This window comes from Hippoglossus stenolepis, chromosome 7, assembly GCF_022539355.2.
Source record: "Hippoglossus stenolepis isolate QCI-W04-F060 chromosome 7, HSTE1.2, whole genome shotgun sequence".
In the NCBI taxonomy this organism is placed as follows: domain Eukaryota; kingdom Metazoa; phylum Chordata; class Actinopteri; order Pleuronectiformes; family Pleuronectidae; genus Hippoglossus; species Hippoglossus stenolepis.
The window spans coordinates 340,593-364,162 of NC_061489.1; the positions used below are offsets into that span (position 1 = coordinate 340,593).

The 23,570-nt window shown below is 41.5% G+C and overlaps 1 protein-coding gene across 1 annotated transcript in view; it reads right to left on the bottom strand.

Annotated features, from left to right (window-relative positions):
* Positions 1–21,165, bottom strand: part of enpp6 (ectonucleotide pyrophosphatase/phosphodiesterase 6) — a 62,968-nt gene extending 41,803 nt beyond the window's left edge. Inside the window, exon 1 of the mRNA XM_035161091.1 lies at positions 20,771–21,165. Coding sequence (XP_035016982.1) covers positions 20,771–21,026 — 256 coding nt within the window. The 5' untranslated portion in view covers positions 21,027–21,165. The remainder of the gene's footprint in view (positions 1–20,770) is intronic.
* Between the last annotated feature and the right edge of the window lie 2,405 nt (positions 21,166–23,570).

The window sequence follows — 23,570 nt, forward strand, 5'->3', positions numbered from 1 at the left end:
CGGGGAAGAGAGGAGAGGTGGGTGGCAAAAAGGGGACAGGAGAGAAAGGGGAAGTTTTGTATGAACGCGTTTAATGAACAATGAACTGAACAAATCAGTTTACATCCTATGACGAACGAAAGTGAACGTCGCTCACATTCAGATTACTTTTTTTAATCAGTGGAAACAGTGAAAATACAGAGTTTCTCTCTGGTCCACATCTGATCAATGATCAGTGCCGCTGCTTCATAATCAGGGCAGAAGCTGCAGTTGGTTTGTATCGTGCTGGAGTTTCCTGTGTCCTCATCCACTCTCCTACTGACCTGCTCTCACTTTAACTAATAAACACTAATCAGTTAATAGGATGAAGTTTACGTAGTGTTTGTTTGATTCGCTCCAGAGTTTATGAGACTGCATTTAAACATCATGAAAAATGACTCATCAACACTTTGTGCTCAGTACAACACGAGACGTGACGTGAACAGCAGGACTCAGTGTTAAAATGACCGGAGAGATCCGGATTCATGATTCAACCCCATCGATTAATAACTAAACACATGATCATAAGTTTGCATCTATTGCACTTCTGTCCATCCTGGGAGAGGAATCCCTCACATGGGCTCTCTCTGAGGTTTGTACATTCTTTTTCCCCTGTCTCCTTACTTTTGTTGAGGGTTAAGGGCAGAGGATGTCACATCTTGTGAAAGCCCTATGAGACAAATTGTGATTTGTGAATATGGGCTGTATTTTGGGAGCGATCTATTGAAACAATACTGTGCTATGAGCTCTTCGATATATCAAGTGGCTTGATTGTTAAGGGCTTTGAATGTAAGGAGAAGGATCTTGAATTATATTCAGATTTTTACAGGGAGCCAATGCAGAGAAGCTAAGACAGTATAACAGAGTAAAATTATCACTCCTTCTTGTTCCTGTCAGCACTCTTACAGACTTACCGGGACATCCTGATAATAAAGAATTACAATAATCCAGTCAAGAGGTAACAAATGCATGGACTAATTTCCCAGCATCCTGCTGAAACAGGAGGTTTCTAATTGTCCCAATGTTATGCAGGTGGAAGAAGACTGTCCTATAGACTTGTTTTATATGTTGGTCAAAAGACCTGTCCTGGTCAAACATAACTCAAAGGTTCCTCCCAGTAGAGCTGGGGGCCAAGCTAATACCATCTAAGGTAACTATGTGGTAAGACAACATTCCTCTGATGTGTTTAGGGCCAAGTACAATGACCTCAGTTTTTTCTGAATTTAGAAGTAAAAAGTTATCCAGGCCTTAATCTTCTTGAGACATTCCTGAAGTTGAACTAAGTGATTAGCTCCATCAGGCCTCAAATATAATCTGCATAACAATGGAAGTGTATGTGGTGCTTTCTGATGATGTTGCCTAAAGGAAGCATGTACAAAGTGAAAAGTATCAATCCAAGTACAGAACCTTATGGAACTCCATGAATAACTTCTGTGTGCATGGAGTCATTGTTAACATTAACAAATTGAAATCTATCTGATAAGTACGACTTAAACCAGCCTAGAACTGTTCCTTTAATCCCTACATGTTTTTCCATTCTTTGTAACAGAATGTTGTGATCTATGGTATCAAATGCGATACTAGGATCCAGCAGGACAGGCCAGTTAACATGTTAAATCTTGTTTACATTATTAGGTCCCGAGCACAACAGTACAAGGACCTATTGTTTTGGCTAGGATTTTTATGTTTCCTACAACTCTGCATATTAAAGTGCCTTTTTGGGGGCCCTAACATACTCAAAAACTCACTAAATTATGCAGGTGGGTCAGGTCTGGTGAAAATGTACATATTTTAATATGCTCGGGAACGTGCGTACAGAAGTTGGCTCGATAGCGCCCCCTACAGATTTGCAATGAGGGTCTTCCTATTAATTTACTTTCGCCCACATGTTACAGTCTTTGTAACAGAATGTTGTTATCTATGGTATCAAATGCAGTACTAAAATCCAGCAGGACAGGCCAGTTAACATGTTAAATCTTATTTACATTATTAGGTCGTTAGTGCAAGGACCTATTCTTTTCGCTAAAGTTTATATTTTCATTTTTCTTCTGACAAAAGAAATGCCTTTTTGGGTTTGTGATTGGGAACATGCGTCCAAAAATGGCTCAATAGCGCCCCTTACAAATTTTCAATGAGGGGCTTCCTAAGTTATACTTTTGCCTAGAGTAATGAAAATCGGCCCACATATGTATCATGCCCAGAAGCACAAAGAATCCTCTTGACACTCTTTGCCACACACAACAGGAAGTCGGCCATTTTGGATTGAAAAGGAGTTTTGGCGTTTTCACACGTACTTCAAAATCGTACTTCTCCTAGAGATTCCGTGTGATCAACATCACATTTGGTTTATGTTATGTTAGGGTCATACTGATTAAAAGTTATATAATCTATGAGTTTTCGTCATGAGGCATGGCCGTGACGAGGCGGCGAATTTCCATGATTCGCAAGAAAACAATTATTGCTTATAACTTCCATGTATATAGTCCAATCTGCCTCAAACCACATATGTACAACAAAGGTCCCACCCTGAACAGTCACTATGATAATATTCAATAATAGTCATAGCGCCCCTACCTGTAACAGGAAATGTCATGTTTCACATTTAAATGTCCTGCAGCTAGCCTGTTGACCCGATTCATGTGAAATTCGGTCAGAAGAGCCTAAAGGAGTTGGTGATGCCATAGAAACAAACTCGTGAGTTTTCTTTAGGGGGCGTGTCCTTGGCATGGCGGCGAATCTCAATGACTCATCAAGAGCCTTCAAGTAGCTGTAACCTCCTTGTTTTTTCTCCAATAACTGTCAAACTGTAAATGTGTGATAATGAACACACCCTGAAGAGTTCTATATGCCAATATACTTTAATAGTCACAGCGCCCCCTAGCTGTGACAGGAAGTACCATGTTTTATAGTTTGAAATGCTACACCTAGCTCTTTCATTTGATCCACCTAAAAATAGGTGAATAGGTGAAGCCATATTTGGAAAAATAAAAAAAATAAAAAAATAAGCCTCTACGTTGAAAGAGGATGGTGTGCCCTTCGACGGAACGCCAACAAACAGGAAATGGTTTGAAAATCACTGCACATGCTAAAAGACTCACCAAATTATGCAGGCTCATCAGGTCTGGTGAACATTTACATATTTTAATGTTCACATCAACATCCAAAAATGGCTCAATAGTGCCCCCTTGAAATTTTCAACAAGGGTCTTCCTACCCCTTTACTTTTGTCTAGAGCAGGGGTGTCAAACTCATTTTAGTTAAGGGGCCACATACTGCCCACTTTGATCTCAAGTGGGCCAGACCAGTAAAATCATAGCATAATAATACATACATAACGAGAATATTTCTCTATGTTTAAATCATTGGTGAAGGTTTTTGGATGATAAACCCTATTTTAAGGTCTTTCTACAATAAACTAGAAACATAAAGACTAGGGATGCACCGATATGGAAATTCTTGGCCGATACCGATATTTAAAACAACTATCTAGCCGATAGCCAATACCGATATTTGTTTATTACTTGAATAATATGAAAAACAGAAAAAGTGACAAGTGTAACTTTAGATGCCATGGATGGACATAGACACCTATTCAGCCAGGCTATCATCAGATAGACTTCAGAATGACGCTGCGCCGTGCAACTCAAGGAACTCCTCGGTGACCGCCAAAGTCTCATTAACACCACGAATGAATATGGCCAGTTGAGCAACATCTGTAATGTCAGTGCTCTCATCGATTGCAACTGAAAATGCTACAAATGACTTGACTTTATGCTTCTTTTGGCTATCCAAATCTGCTGAAAGATCTGCAATCCTATCCGTCACAGTATTCCTCGTTAGGCTTATGTTGGCAAAAGCCTGTCGCTTCTTGGGGCACACGATTTCTGCAGCCTTCAGCATGCATGTTTTCACGAACTCACCCTCACAGTATGGCTTTGAGGCTGATGCTATTTCGTTAGCAATAAGGTAGCTAGCTTTCACTGCTGCATCACTTATCTCTCGGCTCCGGGTAAAAACGGACTGTTGTTTCTTTAGACTTGCTAGCAGGTCATTTATCTTCTCTTTTCTCAGTTGTCCTTGCAAGCAGTCGTATTTTTTGCCATGGTGAGTCTCATAGGGGCGCAGAATATTATATTCTTTGAGCACAGAAACTTGCTGCGAACACAACAAACACACAGGTTTTCCAGTTACCTTTGTAAAAAAATAGGATGTGGTCCATTTTTCTTGGAAAACTCTGCACTCTGTGTCCACTTTTCTCTTTTTTGACAGAGACATTTGGGGGTGAGGGTGTCACGCTTTTGACAGCAAAAGACAGGACGCATTAAAAAAGGCGGGTTGATGCCATCTGCTGTTTAGTTCTGGTTCTCAGTATAAATCACTACTCTTACTCTTTACTTGTTTTACAGTCTATGGCATGCTCTTACTGATACAGTGCGACCCCCAGTGGACTGATTAGGAATAGCAGCTACTTTTATAGAAATGCAATTTATGTCTTTCTGTAATTTTCACACTTAGCAAAGTCATCCGGCAGGCCGACCTGGACCCCCTGGCGGGCCGGATCCGGCAATAAGTGCTCATATCTTCCATGTATATTGTTTAATGTGTCTGAAACCACATATGTACAACAAAGTCCTGCCCTGAACACATCCATATGATAATATTCAATGATAGGCATCGTGCCCTCTAGCTGTAACAGGAAATGTTATGTTTTACATTTAAGAAGTCCTTATGAGGTCCATGTATATTGTCCAATCTGCCTCAAACCACATATATTCAACAAACGCCCCACGATCAGCTCCATATGATAATATTTGATAATAGTCATAGCGCCCCCTACCTGTAACAGGAAATTTCATGTTTTACATGTTGGTTTCCTGCAGCTAGCCTGTTCACCTGATTTATGTGAAACTTGGTCAGGATAACCTAAAGGGGTTGGTGATGCCATAGAATCAAACATGTGAGTTTTCCTCAGGGGGCGTGTCCTTGGCATGGTGCGAATCTTTAACTTCCATGTTTTCACTCCAATCACTGTCAAATTTTATTTTTGTGATAAGGAACCCGCCCTGAAGAGTTCAATATGCCAAAATATTATGATAGTCACAGCGACCCTAGCTGTGACAGGAAGTACCATGTTTTATACTTTGTCATGTTACGCCTACATTTTTCATTTGATCCACCTCACAATTGGTCAGGGAAACCTTGAGATGCTGATGACGCCATGTCGTGACACTGAAGCCTTTACATCGAACCGCAACCGCAATTCTGTTCATTATCTACATCAGAGGTCACTAACAGGCGGACCGCGGTCCGAGTCCGGACCCAGAAGCCGTCCCGTACGGACCCGGACCTACAGCCAAAACAGAAGGTTATGATTTAAAACCTGACGGGGCGCTTCTATTTGTAACCAGCGCAACTTTTGTAGTCTTTACGGTAGTGGTTTAGCGGATGAGGAAGTGCACAGACCAATTGCATGCGAGTTAAGCCATCCCACGAGATACTACTCAGCCAATCAAGTCTGTGCATTCCAGGCGTTGCGACTCTACAGTGCGGACAGATGAGAGAGCTAGAGGCAAGTTACACACGAAAAGACGGTAGAAAGAAAAAGAAAGATAGCGATACAGGTAGAGAAAACAAAGGGAGAGATAAAGAGGAGTGAGACGGAGAAAGGGACAGAAACAGGAGTGAGCCGGAGAAAGGGAGAGAAACAGACGAACAAAGTGGGGGAGTGGGATATAAGAGGGGAAGAAAGTGATTCTAAAACTGTTCAATTGTTAAGATGTGTTGAGATTTATTATCTGTAAAATTGGTTGAGACTTTTGAGTCAAGATGTGAAACAGAAAAAGGGAAATTCAAGCTTTTGCTCCCTTTATTTTATTTTTCTGAAGTTAAGCCCTTTATTTGAACATGCACAATTTTCACATTTTATTTATTTTCTCTTATTTTGAAATGCAGCCCTACTTTTATTTAGTTAATGAGAGAACAATATACATATCTGCAATCATACATGTATGTTCAGTTCTATGTTACGTGACAATAAATATTGTCAAAAAGTTTTTGAATCGTACTGAATTCATTTGATTTGACAGTCAGGTATTTAGTACATGCAGATGTTGATACAACTACTAGGCTACTTAAATATATATCACACTAAATAGTTAGACATTATGATCTTCCGGACCTTTGCTTCAAGAAATTTTCTCTAACTGGACCTCTTTAAATTTTAGTTGAATACCCCTGATCTACATGTTACCACTTAGTCACCTCATAAGATCCCACAACATCAGTTTTCATTATTATGCAGATGACACTCAATTGTACTTCAGATGTAACCCCAATAACCTAAATGTAATCTTTTCACTTCTAAAATGTTTCACAGATATTAAAAACTGGATGGCACATAATTTGCTTCAGCTGAACCGAAAAAAGACAGAAATACTTCTGATCGCTACCAACTCCTCACACACCGAACTCACAAACATGCTAGGCCCTTACTCACATCTCATTACTCCTCAGTGTAGAAACCTTGGTGTTATATTTGACAACAACCTCACTTTGAGCAGCCACATCAAATCTATCACAGTCATGCTTCTTTCAACTCCGGAAGATTTCTAAAATTAAGCCCTTTCTCTCTGCCAAAAACCTAGAAACAGTCACTCATGCATTTATATCAACACGTTGAGATTATTGCAACTCCCTTTTCTCCGTCTGCAGCACAAAATCTATCCCCTCACCTTAGCTCATCCAAAATGCAGCCGCCAGTACTTTAACTGATACCCTAAAACGTGAACATATCACACCAATTCTTGCATCTTTGCACTGGCTCCGCATGAGATTTAGAGTGGATTTTAAAATTGTACTTTTAAAGCCCTGAATGGTCTGTCTCCAGGCTACATAACTGACCTTTTAACAACATATATACCATCACAAGCCCTGAGATACTCAAATGCTGCCCTCCTGGTTGTTTCAAAGTCCAGGCTTATACATAAAGGTGACAGAGCATTTGCGATTCATGCCCCTAGACTTTGGAACAACCTGCCTGAGGAGATCAGGATGGTCGAAATGTATTACCTTGTTTGACTCTTCTTAAAACACACTTTTATAGACTAGCCTTCCTGTGATCCTCTCTTTCCGTCCCTGTTCGCATATCTACTCGTAGATACTATCGGCCTCGCCCTCGTTTACAACTTTACCGTAACCTTTCGTCTCTTATCTATCCCCCTGTTGCTTTATCCTCTGCCTTCTCTTTTACCCACACCCACTGGTAGCGGTGGTGGTACAGGTTTACTCATCACCCCCAAATGGAGTTTTTCTCTCTACCCGCTGCCACATTTTACCCAACTGTCTTTTGAATTTCATGCTGTGACAGTTACTCATAATTGTTGTTCTCTACTGTCCACCAGGTCCTTTGGGAGATTTCTTGGAAGAATTAGACTTCCTCCTATCGAACATCCCAGAAAATGGCCCTCCACTTCTTTTGCTCTCTCACTCAGTCCTTCCCCTCCTACTCACAAAGCTGGTAACCACCTTGACTATATTTTCACCACAAACTGCTCTACATCTAACCTCACTGTGACCCCACTTCATGTCTCTGACCACTTCTTTATCTCCACTTCTACTCTCTCCCACTCTCACAATCTGACAACCCTACCACATCAACTCTGTACCTGTCCGTCGCAACATTCTCTCTCCCTCCTCTCTGACCTCCTCTGTTTTAGCAGCCCTCCCTTCATATGACTCTTTCTCACTCATGCATCCTAACTCTGCCACAGACATTCTCCTTTCTACTCTGTCCTCCTCTCTTGATTCTCACTGTCCTCTTACTTCACAACAGGTGCGCAAGTCCTCCCCAGCTCGTTGGTTGTCTGACTCGGTGCATGCCGACAGAGCCACCATGCGAGCATCAGAAAAGAAAAGGGCATAAATCTAAACACCCTGATGACCTGCTCACTTATCAATCTCTTCTCCCTGCAGCTAAAAGCTCTTTTTAACAAACAAAAATTCAACCCTTATTTTCGAACCCCATAAAACTGTTCCAACCTCCTTGACCCCCAGTCTCCCTCCTCCTTCCACCCTTCTACCAAGCCACTTTGTCAACTACTACAAAAAGATAGATGACATACGCTCCTCATTTTCAAATCCACCTTTTGTAATTACATTTCCATCAACTTAATTTTCATCCCCTTCGCTTTCCTCTTTCATCCCCGTCTCCCAATCAAGTTCTTACCTTGGTAACCTCCACCCACTCAACCACCTGCCCCCTTGACCCCATCCCATCTCCCATTCTCCAGTCTATTTTCCCACCCATCTTATCAACACTTCCCTGTCAACTGGCTGTTTCCCTAACCCCCCGAAGGAGGCTAGAGTAAACCCTCACCTGAAGAAAACCATCCTCAACCCATCTGAAGTAAACAACTACAGGCCTGTCTCTCTTATTCCCTTTCTTTCCAAAGCTCTCGAGCGAGCTGTTATGGAAGTTTTCTGGAAACTGGTGAAAGGAAAACTCAGGCAGCAGCTGATGTCTTATGCAGAAGGTTTTAATGTAGACTTGATGCATCAAGGAGACCAGAATGTGAAACAATATACAAACGCTAACAGAGTAACATGAACAATTGTCAACCCCAAGTCTGAAGATGTCTTCCTAAGCATCCCCATATAGCTTCCTCTACTTGCGTCACCCAGTCTAACAGCACATCAATGAATGGCTAGAATTGCTGTCACTCTCTGTTACGTGTACGTGTTCGCATCCTATTGGATAGTTAGGCCTAAAGTATGCATTCCTAAATCACATTGTGTCCTTACGTCTTGCCACTGGTGAAATACGCAGAAGAGTTAAAGTCGGTGCAAATTAATGATGAGTCATCTGTGGGGACCAAAGTTAACCACGGTGTTCCACAGGGCTCTGTGCTCGGCCCAATTTTATTCTCATTATATATGCTTCCACTAGGAAACATTATCAGGACACACTCGGTAAATTTCCACTGCTATGCGGATGACACCAAGTTATACTTGTCAATAAAACCTGAACAATGTAATCAATTAAATAAACTCCAAGCATGTCTCAAGGACATAAAAACCTGGATGACCCGCAGTTTTCTCTTATTAAACTCAGATAAAACAGAGGTTCTAATACTTGGCCCTGAACACCTTAGAGATACATTATCTAATGATATAGCTACGCTAGACATTGACCTTGCTTCCAATGAAACAGTCAGGAACTTGGGAGTGATCTTCGATCCCGATTTGTCCTTTAATTTTCACTTAAAACAAAGTTCTAGGACCGCCTTCTTCCACTTGCGTAATATCTCAAAAATCAGACATGTCCTTTCTCAAAAAGATGCAGAAAAACTAGTCCACGTCTTGTTTACATCCAGACTTGATTATTGTAATTCCTTATTATCAGGCTTCAGCAGTAAGTCGTTAAGGACTCTGCAGTTTGTCCAAAACGCCGCAGCACGTGTCCTGACAAGAACCAAGAAAAGAGACCACATTTCTCCTGTGTTAGCTTCACTACACTGGCTTCTGGTTAAATCTAGAATAGAATTTAAATTCTCCTCCTCACCTTCAAGGCCCTTAATAATATGGCACCATTATACCTCAAAGAGCTGATAGTACCTTATCAACCCACTAGAGCAGAGGTCTTCAACAGGGGGTCTGCGACCCCTAGGGGGTCCGCGGAGGTACTGCAGGGGGGTCGGGAAATTTTTGGTTGATTAGACAATTTTTTTTCCACAAATTTAAATGTCTTTAAATACACATTAACATGAATCCAACATATTGTAGGGAACGGATAAATGGAGGCAGAAGACGTTATCTTTCAGTCAGCAATGCACACATTCAGCGACAAACAATAATAAAAACATGAATATATGAACCTGTGTATTATTTTAATAGCTTAGTATTGAATGCACAATAACAGGGTAGCTATGTTTATACATGGCACTAGGCCCAGTTTAATATAAAACACTATTTTATACAATATATATAGTAGGGGGTCCCTGCTCCATCTCCCCATCAGTTTGGGGGTCCTTGGCCTGAAAAACGTTGAAGCACTAGAGCACTGCGCTCCCCGAATTCAGGCTTACTTGTCGTCCCTAAAGTCTCTAAAAGTAGAGTAGGAGCCAGAGCTTTCAGCTATCAAGCTCCTCTCCTGTGGAATAATCTCCCAGTTTCAGTTCGGGAGGCAGACACCATCTGTACGTTTAAGAGTAGGCTTAAAACCTTCCTTTACGATAAAGCTTATATTTAGAGCCGGTCCAGGCTTGTCTTAGACCTGCTCTTAGTTATGCTGCTATAGGTCTAGAATGTCGGGGGACACATCCAGGGCCGCGGCTGCGGTCACATCGTGGATTATGATCTTTGGATCGCGTATCAGAGATCGTGATCGTACTGGTGGATCCTGTATCGTGTTGGCATCTGATAATGGTGGTGGACCACGCTTGAGGTGGCTGCTGACCATGGACTATGATTACAACAATCTTGATATATAAATATTTCTCCTCAGATACTCGACCATTACTGACAATAATCCATCAATTCATTGACCTTCCATTATGCTACAAAGTGTTTATTCTAATCAATGCTGCAAATACCCTTATCTTGCTGATGTTTTCCTTTACACCTGACATCTATTGCACTTCTGTCCGTCCTGGGAGAGGGATCCCTCACATGTGGCTCTGTCTGAGGTTTCTACCTTCTTTTTATCCTGTTAAAAGTTTTTTTTTTGTAGTTTTTCCTTACTCTTGTTGAGGGTTAAGGGCAGAGGATGTCACACCATGTTAAAGCCCTATGAGACAAATTGTGATTTGTGAATATGGGCTATACAAATAAAATTGTATTGATTGATTGATTGACTGCCAACATTACTGCAACAACCCATTCCTGTAGATACATGCTGCACAACATCAGGAGAATACGTCCCCTTCTCACTCAGAAGGCGGCGCAGGTTGTGGTCCAGGCTCTGGTCATCTCACGCCTAGACAATTGCAACTCCCTCCTGGCTGGTCTACCTGTTAGTGCCATCCGACCTCTGCAGCTCATCCAGAATGCAGCAGCTCGACTGGTCTTTAACCTACCTAAATTCACTCACACTACTCAGCTCCTCCGCTCCCTTCACTGGTTACCAGTGGCTGCCCGCATCCGTTTCAAAACACTAGTACTTGCGTTCCGTGCTGGGAACGAATCGGGCCCAGCCTATATCCAGGACATGGTCCAACCTTACACCCCAGCCCATCCACTCCGCTCTGCATCTGCCAATCGGCCTACTGCTCCATCACTGCAAGCTAACCACTCAAAAGAAACAACTCTTTGCTGTCCTGGCTCCCACCACATGAAAAGAAGAATTTTTGTCAGTTAATGCCCCTGTAAATTTCTGTGGAGTTCAGGTTAACGACTGTTCACTGGAATCTGAAGGCAGCACAGAAAACTGCCAGGAAATGCCGGGAATTGACTTTGGGTTCCAGTTTTGAGCAGTTTTACAAGCCTGAGAAGCTTGGCAGTTGACCCCCCTGCTCCTAGGTCTAGGGGAGGCTTCAATCAATCAATCAATCAATCAATCAAATTTTATTTGTATAGCCCACATTCACAAATCACAATAAGTCTCATAGGGCTTAACAAGGTGTGACATCCTCTGCCCTTAACCCTCAACAAGAGTAAGGAAAAACTACAAAAAAAAACCTTTAACAGGGTAAAAAGAAGGTAGAAACCTCCGAGAGAGCCACATGTGAGGGATCCCTCTCCCAGGACGGACAGAAGTGCAATAGATGTCAAGTGTAAAGGAGAACATCACCAAGATAAAGGTTTTAGCAGCATTGATAAGGGTAAACATTTTGAAGCATAACTGAAGGTCAGTGAATTGGTATCTGAGGAGAAATACTATGTATCGAGCAGTCCTGCTGCAATCATAGTCTATAGTCAGCAGCCAGCAAGATCATGATCCACCATCAAGATCGGATGCCACTATAGTCCACAGTCATTGTCCTCTGCCGCCATTAGGATCCATCATCAGCTGCCACCTCGGTCGTGGTCCATCACCATTATCTGATTCCAACACGATAAAGGATCCGCCTTTATTATCATGATCAGCCAGCACGATGCAGAATCCGCCATACTGGATCCACCATTACGATCTCTGATACGCGATCCACAGATCCTAATCCACGATGTGGCCACAGCTGGGGCCCTGGATCTGCGGACGATAAGGCAAAGGGACTCCGGGGAAGAAGTCAAGTCAGTAACATGTATTGATGGGATATGAATTACTTTGATGTGATAACGATTGAGAAGAGGAAGGAGAAGCTGGAAAGAGAAGCTCCATGTGTCATGTGTCCACCGACATTCTCGACCTATAGCAGCATAACTAAGAGCAGGTCCAAGACAAACCTGTACCAGCTCTAACTATAAGCTTAATCAAAAAGGAAGGTTTTAAGCCTACTCTTAAACGTACAGATGGTGTCTGCCTCCCGAATTGAAAGTGGGAGATAATTCCACAGGAGAGGTGCTTGATAGCTGAAAGCTCTGGCTCCTACTCTACTTTTAGAGACTTTAGGGACGACAAGTAAGCCTGAATTCTGGGAGCGCAGTGCTCTAGTGGGTTGATAAGGTACTAACAGCTCCTTAAGGTATAATGGTGCCATATTATTAAGGGCCTTGTAGGTGAGGAGGAGAATTTTAAATTCTATTCTAGATTTAACCGGAAGCCAGTGTAGTGAAGCTAATCCAGGAGAAATGTGGTCTCTTTTCTTGGTTCTTGTCAGGACACGTGCTGCGGCGTTTTGGACAAGCTGCAGAGTCTTTAACGACTTACTGCTGGAGCCTGATAATAAGGAATTACAATAATCAAGTCTGGATGTAACAAAGGCGTGGACTAGTTTTTCTGCATCTTTTTGAGAAAGGACATGTCTGATTTTGGAGATATTACGCAAGTGGAAAAAGGCGGTCCTAGAAATTTGTTTTAAGTGTGAATTAAAGGACAAATCAGGATCGAAGATCACTCCCAAGTTCCTGACTGTTTCAGTGGAAGCAAGGGCAATGTCGTCTAGCGCAGCTATATCATTAGATAATGTATCTCTAAGGTGTTTAGGGCCAAGTATTAGAACCTCTGTTTTATCTGAGTTTAATAAGAGAAAATTGCGGGTCATCCAGGTTTTTATGTCCTTGAGACATGCTTGGAGTTTAGTTATTTGATTACTTTGTTCAGGTTTTATTGACAAGTATAACTGGGTGTCATCCGCATAGCAGTGGAAATTTACCGAGTGTGTCCTGATTGTTTCCTAGTGGAAGCATATATAATGAGAATAAAATTGGGACGAGCACAGAGCCCTGTGGAACACCATGGTTAACTTTGGTGCGCACAGATGACTCATCATTAATTTGCACGAATTGGGAGCGATCAGAAAAGATTCCTTTATGCTAATTAACTAGTTCTAGTCTCTGTAATAAAATGTTATGGTCAATTGTGTTGAATGCTGCACTAAGATCTAACAGAACGAGGACAGACACAAACCCCTGATCTGAAGCTATTAGAAGGTCATTAGTGACTTTTGCCAAGGCTGTCTCTGTACTATGATTAGCTCTAAACCCCGACTGAAAGTCTTCATATATATTATTTTCCTGGAGAAACTCACACAGCTGATTGGCTACAACTTTTTCTAGGATTTTAGACAGGAAGGGGAGGTTAGATATTGGTCTGTAATTGGCTAAAACCTCTGGATCTAGGGTGGGTTTTTTGAGAAGGGGTTTGATTACACCTATTTTAAAAGACTGTGGTACATATCCTGATGATAATGACAGATTTATTGTGTTCAGTAATGAACTATCAATTAGGGGCAGAATTTCTTGAAGTAATTTTGTAGGAATGGGATCTAAGATACAAGTTGTTGGTTTAGAACATGAGATTAATTTGGTCAGCTGATCAAGGGTGATCAGAGAGAAGCTGTCTAAATAATCGGTAGGATAAATGACAAAACTGTGATCTTAACAAATGCAAATCAGGATAGATTCACTCAGTGGTGCAGAGGTTACATCTTTTACTAAAAGGTACTAACTCCCTTTTAAGAAAATCTCTCCTATAAATACATCAGGCTTAGTATAATTATAGAATCATAAATTGTAGCTTGAATAGATTTGCCTTATATAAGTAAGTATGCTATAATGAGTGTAATCAGTGATACAATTTTCAGGGTACCAGGTGTACAGTGGTACAACATGTACCACTGTACAGTTTTCTAAGATAAGTCTTTCTGCTGACAACAAAACACTGTGCTTCACATAAAGCATATCAGCTGTGTCATCGCGTGACGAAATCCCAAACATTTGTCCTCACAAACTACTGGGAAAAACTCAGCACCTAAGCATTCTAAGCTGTTGACTCCGCTGAAATTGCCTCGTAATTTGGACTTCAATTGTCCTATTGTTGTTATTAAACTTTCCCAGTATTCCATTAAAACACTCAACACTTTTATCCAAAGCGACTTACAATAAGTGCATTCAAGAATCAGTAAGTACATTAACTTAACACCAGAAAGAATAAACTGGTCCTCAGCCTCATACTCATTCTATATAAATGTAAAGTACAATATAACAACTGTTATAACTGCTGCTTCAAAAGTGAGAAGGTCATATATGAAGTTTTACTCTGAAAACATCACACTCAGCACGTGAATACGTCCATTCCCGAAGATGCCACGTCAGTCGTCAACGTCATCAAGTTAGAGGGCTCATCCAATCACAGCCTCACGAATGAAGCGGGGGCATCGAGTGCTTGAGCAGAACTAGTGTATGTTTAAATATGTACGAACTGCGTAAACTTAAGAGTTTGTTCTCGTTAAGTTTTTTCAGAAACGTGACTTTTTGTCCTGTTGTATTTTATAGGAAACTGTCCGTCATCTTCACACCTCTGAGGCAAATGGCAGGCGTCACAAACCGGAGCAAGGGTAAGATTAAAGAAGAGAGGCGCTGTGCTGTATAAAATACATTCTCTAGGTTTACTTTATCTGATCCATGTCATCATTGTGTTTTCACAGCCTGAGATCCCCCCACAACGAGGCAGTCACTGCACATTCGGCCGAAGCTCTGGCTGCAAGTCTGGATTTTCAGTGTGGAAAATGACGCCATTGTATGGAAGTAACTGTGTGGTAATTGTGTTTTTTACTGTGGATCTTCAAACGGTGAATTAGCGAGGCTATTTCCGTTTATTTATAATATACTCATGTTACTCATGTTGTTTTCCAGCTGCCTGTACTATGTCGTACTAAGAGCCAGTATAAAGGAACTTCTGGTACATCCAACCGGACCTTGCAGCTCTTGCAGCAGCATTGAAAAGTTAAGGAGTCGACAGAGAAGGAAGAGTGTAAGATTAGATTCATTAGATCAGCCATTCTCAAACGTAAGAATGCCGCGGCCCAATTTGAAAACTGAAAAATGTGTGCGGCCCACCCACACCTTTAATCACAACTATATGATCCACACACAGGACTAGAATCATACATATTATTAATTTTATAGCAAAAATAATTGTATATGAATGCAGGCATATGCAGTGCAAATCCAATAATATCCACATTTAAGCATAACAATTTGCAAAGCAACCAATGTAAAAAAACATGAAGTGCAAATAGTGTATTGTTAAAAATATATTCTTACTGTTTGTATAACAGAGCACAACAAGAATATCAGGGAGAAGAAAAACACATTTGAGGCATAACCAAATATACTTAAGGCTCTCTCAGCGTATTTTTAAAAGATGCTCGAGGCTTGGATAAATATTGTCCATGTTTAGACGTCTACACACTGGAGCAGATTCAGACAGAGTGCCACCAAGAACTTATGACCCTGAGGCGACTAAGAGACATTTCAAGCATCACCTGATTAGTTTTTCACTGGCTAGGCCAGTTGTGTTTTTACAATATTTGTGCTGTATGTAAATAAAGCTTTTACTCAACATGTACCTTGTAATTTTTTGTTGCCTCTACAATATGTACAACATATAACATCAAGCATCACATGAATATATGTATAGTCTTCAGTAACTGCAGTGCTTTTGGTATAGGCTTACTAATAGTTAATATTATAAATAAATTATTAGTAATAATAACTGTATTAATTATTATTATTATTATTATTATTATTGTGTGGGAGGGGTTAACTCAAGTGTATATTATAATGACCCAGGGTGACCAATAGCAACAGATCTACCAGCCAATCACAAGTGACTTTTTGTTTCAAAGGTCTGTGGTTTCATCCAATGGTGAAGTGAGATAAGTTCTCACGAGTGGTTTCACTGCGATTTATAAGCTAATTAGATCACACCTTTGCTCCGCGGCACTCCCCCCTCTCGAGCCCCCCCACAGGTGAACGTGGACTTCACAGGCTGTGAAAAGACACTAACTGCCAGGAATTAGGGGTGTTTACAGGCGTTTGCTGGGGCGAAATTTCTGCTTTTTGTGCAGTGTCCTAAATGGTGGAATGAGCTCCTCAATGACTTCAGGACAGCAGAAAGTCTACACATCTTTTGCCGCAGACTAAAGATGTGTGGATGCTGCTAGACCCTCTACAGTTCGCCTACAGAGCCAACAGATGTGTAGACCAGTCATTCCCAAAGTGTGGGCCGCGGCCCCCTGGTGGGCCGTGAAGCCACTGCAGGTGGGCCGTGAGAGGTCATCAGAAAATAAATAAATTAAAAAGTTTCAGATTTGTAAGTAAGTGTTGATTACCACAAAACATTTATGATTGATTTAAAAAAAAGTAATCATCACAGGTAATGAAACAAAGACATGAGATTTAAATTCCACGTTGTTCTTATTTTATCTGACCTATATAGCAGGTGTCGTTAACACTTGAGCGCATCATTAGCGGGGGAATCATAGGTGAGGGAGAACTTTGTTGTGAGCTGGGTCGAGCAAAGTGGAGCAGAGGAAAGCTGCTAATGACGAAGGGGAATCAGAAAGTCAAACTGAATCATTCAAAACTAAAAAGAGGACTCGCAGAAAGGACTCAAGTGAGTATCTGTCGCAGGCCCAGAGGAAAACCCCCAAGCCTGTGTGTGTGCTGTGCGCTGCGATGCAAGCTAACAAGACCCTGGGGCCATGTAAAGTGCGCCGCCATTTAGAAACTAAACATTGACAATATTTATCCAAGCCTCGAGCATCTTTAAAAAATACGCCAAGAGAGCATCGGAGCCAGCTACGCGACAACATCACCCCTCTCATCGGGGGAGTTACAGGTGAAACAATGTCACTTCACGCGATATGTGATTCAATATCGAGATAAACTGCTTGAGGTGTCAGACTAGAGGAATTCCAGTGTTAATGTCAGTTTATGGACATGTGATAGCGAGCGATTCTTTTTTTTGGGGGGGGGGCCTTAAACGCTTCAAGTATATTTGGTTATGCCTCAAATGTGTTTTTCTTCTCCCTGATATTCTTGTTGTGCTCTGTTATACAAACAGTAAGAATATATTTTTAACGATACACTATTTACACTTCATGTTTTTTTAACATTGGTTGCTTTGCAAATTGTTACGCTTAAATGTGGATGTTATTGGATTTGCACTGCATATGCCTACGTTCATAAACAATTCTTTTTGCTATAAAATGAATAATATTGTAGCCGAGCGTTTTGTTCTCTTATACTGTAAGGCATCAGCCGAAAAAGGACACGAAAGATGGTTATTGAATCGGGACAACACACCCGTTTATTTTCCTTCACTCTTCCAAAACGTCTCTCCCCGACAGAACCCACTTCTGTTAGAACCCCTTCAAAACAAGAGTCCCAACCAACACCCTGCTTATAGCAGGAACTACACACCAACCTTCCATAATAAAGCCACTAAATAAAATAGCAAAATAACAATATGTATGGTAATAGTTGATTCTAGTCCTGTGTGTAGATCATATAGTTGTGATTAAAGGTGTGGGTGGGCCGCACAAATTTTTCAGTTTTCAAATTGGGCCGCGGCATTCTTAAGTTTGGGAATGGCTGGTGTAGACAATGCGAAAAACATGGCTCTCCACTTCATCCTCCAGCACCTGTACTCCCCAGGAACCTACTCCAGGATCCTGTTTGTGGACTTCAGCTCTGCATTCAACACCATAATCCCTACTCTGCTCCAGGACAAGCTCCATCTGCAGGTGGATCACAGACTTCCTTTCTGATAGGAGGCAGCTTGTGAAGCTGGGGAAACATGTCTCTGACCCCCGGACCATCAGCACCGCATCCCCCCCGGGGCTGTGTTCTTTCTCCTCTGCTCTTCACCTTGTACACCAGCTGCACCTCCAGTTACCAGTGTGTCAAGCTACTGAAGTCCATTGATGACACCACCCTCATCGGATTTATCTTTGATGGGAGTCTGCTTACAGGTGGGAGATTGACCACCTGGTCATCTGGTGCAGTGACAACAACTTGGAGTGCAACACTTCAGGAAGAGCCAAGTCCTGCCTGCCCCCATCACACTGTGTGACTCTCCAGTGGAAACCGTGGAGTCATTCCGCTTCCTGGGCACCTTCATCACCCAGGACCTGAAGTTGGAGCCGAACATCAGCTCCCTCACCAAAAAAGCCCAGCATATGATGTACGTCCTGCGTCAGCTGAAGAAGTTCAATGTGCCAAAGCCGATGATGGTGAACTTCTACATTGCCATCATTGAGTCAATCCTCAACTCCTTTATTGCCAGATGGTGTGCTGCTGCCACTACCAAGGACCGGGCCCGACTGCAGCGCATCATTCGTTCACCCGAGAAGGTGATCAGCTGCAACCTGCCCTCTCTCCAGGACCTGTACGTCTCCAGGACTCTGAGGCGTGCAGGTAAGATTGTAGCTGACCCCTCCCACCCTGGACATGGATTCTTAGAGCCATTTCCCTCTGGCAGGAGGCTGCGGGCCATTTCTTCCTGACTGCTGCTGGCATCATCAATAAGGCCTGGGATCCTTATAGTAGATCTCACTATTTTTATTTATCTAATTTTTGTTTCCTATTTTTATATTTTTAATTGCAAAAACACACCACAGCAAATTACTTGTATGTGTTAACCTGCTTGGCAATAAAACCTGATTGTGATAGTTGAATGCACTTATTGTCAGTCGCTTTGGATAAAAGCGTCAGCTAAATGATGTAATGATATTTTCACACCAAGTGGCCTAACACACAGAAATAAATGTATGACGGAGCACCCAGAGAGCTTCAATGATTGAGTGAGACAAGGTGGGCTTGCCGGCATATAGCTTGCCATACCATACTTGATAGACTACCTTCTATTATCCGTGTCCTTGAGGAAGTAGCTGCAGAAAACAGCGAAGATAAAAGTGTTGATGCACGGGGCCTTGTCGCTCAAATTGACCAGCAGTTCATTGACCTTAATTTGGTGATGCAAGATGTCTCTCTGATATTCTGCAGTCCCTCTCTTGATTTATGTTCAGCTGTGGATCTAGTTGAAAACCTTGTGCAGCATTTTCAAAATAACAGGGATGAATCCTACTTTGAAGGAATCTGGACAGAAGTTTTCAGAAGTAAAAACTGCTGAAAAATGTAATGAGGAGACGGAACCTATTCCAAAAAGAAAGACAAAACAGAGCAAAACGCTAGATGGACATACTGTCATGCCGTGTGTAGGTGAGCGTTCTGAGCAGACCAGGGACACTTTTCGTGCCAGCAAATTCTACCCAGTGCTTGATAACATGCTCAGTGAGCTAAAGAGGTGATTCTTAAACCAAACAGTGAAATAATGATGGGAATCCAAGCGTTAAATCTAGCAAGTGCTACATTTTGCCAAGGGGAAGCTCTTTTTTCATTTGCTTCTATTTATGATTGCAACATAGAAGACCTCAAACATGAGGTACACCAAATGAAAAGAATCCTAGAGAGGAAAGTAACATCTCACTGGAGATTTTACTGAGTTTAGTGAACTCACTAAAATCATTTAACCTTTTAAAGAGGTATTTCACAAACTCTTCAGATTATGCAAAGTTGCCATCACATACCTGTGAATATTGCTTCCTGTGAACGCAGCGTTTCCACACTCAAGCTGGTTAAGACATACCCGCAATCTATCATGGATGATGATAGACTGAGCAATCTGGGTGTTTTAAGTGTGGAGTCTAGACGAGCAAGTTCCTGAAATTGCATGATTTTCTAAATCGTTTTGCTGCAAGACACAATAATCGCAGAATACAGCTGTTGTCAGATGAATGTATGTAAATCATCTCACATGCATAATGCTGTAGACAGGGATTAAAAGGGGAATATTATTGCCTTTGAGCATTAGTTTGAGACAGTTCTAAAGTAATAATAATAATAATAATCCCCTTTGTAATAAGAATACTGTGGGTTTTCTAGTTGCAATTACTGTTCATAATTTGTGTTTTGACAATGACTAATAAGTAAGGTTTAACTTATTAGTGCTAGCTCAGAGTCAGGTCAGAGGGTTTTGCAACAGACCTCAAATGTAATGAGACCCTCTTGCACTTGTATCAATTTGAATTCATTGAAGGGCTATTGTGATCTACACTGTAGATATTGATGTATAATATTATAATTACACTTTGATTAAAAGAAACTGTTTTTCAAATGATGTATTTGTGTCTATGTATTCTTGATGATACACTGAGAGAACAAGGTCATAGTTCTGCTGATCACCATAAGCTGACCTGAACATCTACTCTGAGAAAAGTAGTAATCCTGTGCTCCTGTGCAACAAGTATCATCAGTTACTTTAAGTGTTAGTGTCGGTGCTATCGGCAAACATATTACAAGATTATGATTACCTGTCATTAATGAATAGTAATTGGGGTATGATAAACTGGGGAAGTCCGGCGTCATGTAGTCCACCTTCACCCCATTGCCCACAAGCTCTCGAAATCCGGGCAGATTTTGCAAGTCATCCATGTAGTCATAACGGAAGCCATCGATAAGGAACACGAGCAACGGACGGACTGCGGCACACCGATGCCCCTCTCCCCACAGCAGTAGCAGCGGCAGGATCAGGCGCAGAGACCACGTGAGTTTCTGTTTCGAGGACATGATTGTGTGGCCTCTTGCTGTGCTTACTGTGTGTGTCGGATGTCCGCAAACACTGTGGATGGACTACGGTCAAACCAGCCTTCAACCGGAAACACACGGTCAAACCGGGTCAAACTAGCCCCCACTCATTTCGCGTTGCGCCTTTTTTTCCAAAGCAATACGTTTCAAGAGCGTTTTAGAGAGATTTCAAAATAAAGGCAAACTTCCTGTAGGCTTATGGGACGTCACATTAGGATGCATTCCTGATGGACTTGGTCTGACTGTGTCTGACTTGATCCGCCGACATGATCTGCCGGTGGCTGCAGGGGTGGAGTAAAAAACGCACACGTCAAGTCGGACACTTTTTACTTCTTATAGGGACAGTGAGACAGAACAGTGATCAGCTTTTTTCTTTGCAGATGTAACCGGTGCTTTGGAAATCCCCGTGTTTTACACAAAGAACAATGAACAGCGAAGTTGAATGATAACTTTCTTTCAGCTGAAAAATAAAACTATACCGTATAGTGGCCATGTGTAAATACAGACACTAACTGTCAGAAGAAGCTGAAATTCATTATCAGATGACTAAACACAGATACATTTTTCTTCTTTAGGAATCACCACAGTAGAAGTACAAAATAATAAAAATGCGGGAGAGCTTCCGGTGATGTATGGCGTAACTGCGTGTGTGGCAGCCTCTGCTCACAATAATATGAATTGATATATATATATATAATCGACATAAGGTTGGAGTTCAATAGTATCTTTGTGACTGACGTACAAACAGCGTTCTCCGCTGGAAGTTGAACTACTTGGAGGGCCGCTCCAGATGGTTGAATCTGAAGTTTGTGGGAGTCACAGAAGGCGCGGTGAAGGGACATCCTATGGCTTTTGTGTCTGAACTGATCATAAAACCTTTCGAACAGACTGCGTTCTCCAGGGTGGTAGAAGTGGATAGAGCCCACCGTATTCTGAAACCTCGACCGACGTCAGAAGGAGAACGACTACGGACAATTATTGCGGAAATACACCGCGACCAGGACAGGGAGTATGGCAAGCCAACCTGGAAAAACTTCGTCACTTGTCACTCGATTTTTGTCTAGGTTGGCTTGCAATACTTCCCTGCCAACCTGTGCGTTGGAGGATGCAGAGGGTTTTGCAAACACTTTACCCTCCAGCTGATGCTACAAACTCATGTGCTTGGAAATTTAAAAGAAGTGAGCTGCAAGATGGACTAATCGGTTGGTATCTGTAATAGTCTGAGACACTCTTTTGTTTGTTATTCATTTTCATTTGATAGGGTGATTAAAAACAAGTCTTTTATTTTAAAGCTGAGCAAAAAAAAGCTTAAATATTGGTTACCACATTGGTTTTGAACATGGGTGAAGATGTGGTGAATTCATATTGCTGCCTTGTTGTTTCCCTAAGAAGATGGGGGCATGGCCAAACTGTTTAGCCTAAAGGTGGGTTAGGGTGGGAATGGGGTATGTTATATGTGCCAGACTGGGGAAGGTTTAAAATGTGATAAGGCTACTGTTTGTGTTATATTTGTCCTATATGTTTACTATGGCAGGAAGGCTTAGAAATACGCCTACTTCTGAAACGGGGACAATAACATTTGTTACTTGGAATGTAAAGGGTTTGGAAGTCAAGTTAAGAGGGTCAAGGTGTTTTCACACTTGAAATCTCTGTCTGCTGACATTATATTTTTACAAGAAACTCAGGTCAAATTGGTTTTCAAAGGTTTATCAATTTACATTTTTATCCAAGTCTAGGGGGATCGCTATTTTGTTTAAGAAATCTCTTTCTTAAATATCAACCCTAATTGTAGATATGTGATCTTCTCAGGAAGCATCAATAATATTCCTATCACTTGTCTTAATATTTATAGTCCTAATATTGATGACCCTGGCTTTTTTCGGAAGGTTTTCAATTTATTACCTGATCTGAATTCTACTAACTTAATTATAGGCGGTGACTATAATTGTTACCTAGATCCCTATCGATCGCCTTTCTACACGCCCTCCGCCGTCTATTAATTCAGTGGGCACTTTGACAAATCTTTTTTTAACTTAGTAGATATATGGAGAATACAGCACCCAGCTGATAAAGAATATACATTTTTCTCACATGTGCATAAAACATTATTATCAACTCTAAGCTGATCTCAAATGTATTACAAACTAATATCAGGGAATCCTAATATCCAATCACAGTCCTCTTACCATGTCCTTTAATTGGTCTTAACCCAAAACTTCGTATTCTTGGCGATTTAATCATTTATTGATGCAAGACAGTTATTTTAACGATTATATAAAGGCAGCCATGAGTGATTTTTTCTTAACCAATGATCATGGGGCCGTCTCAAATTCTATTTTATGGGAATCTTTTAAGGCTGTGGTAAGAGGAAAAATTATCTCATATGAAGCTTGGAAGAAGAAGGAAAGGCGTAAACGCCTTGCAGAAATAGAGGTGCAGCTCTCTGAAGCAGAGAAGGCATACTATTCTTCTCGGTCCATGAAAGATCTATATTACATTACAAAATTGAAGAGTGAATATAACATA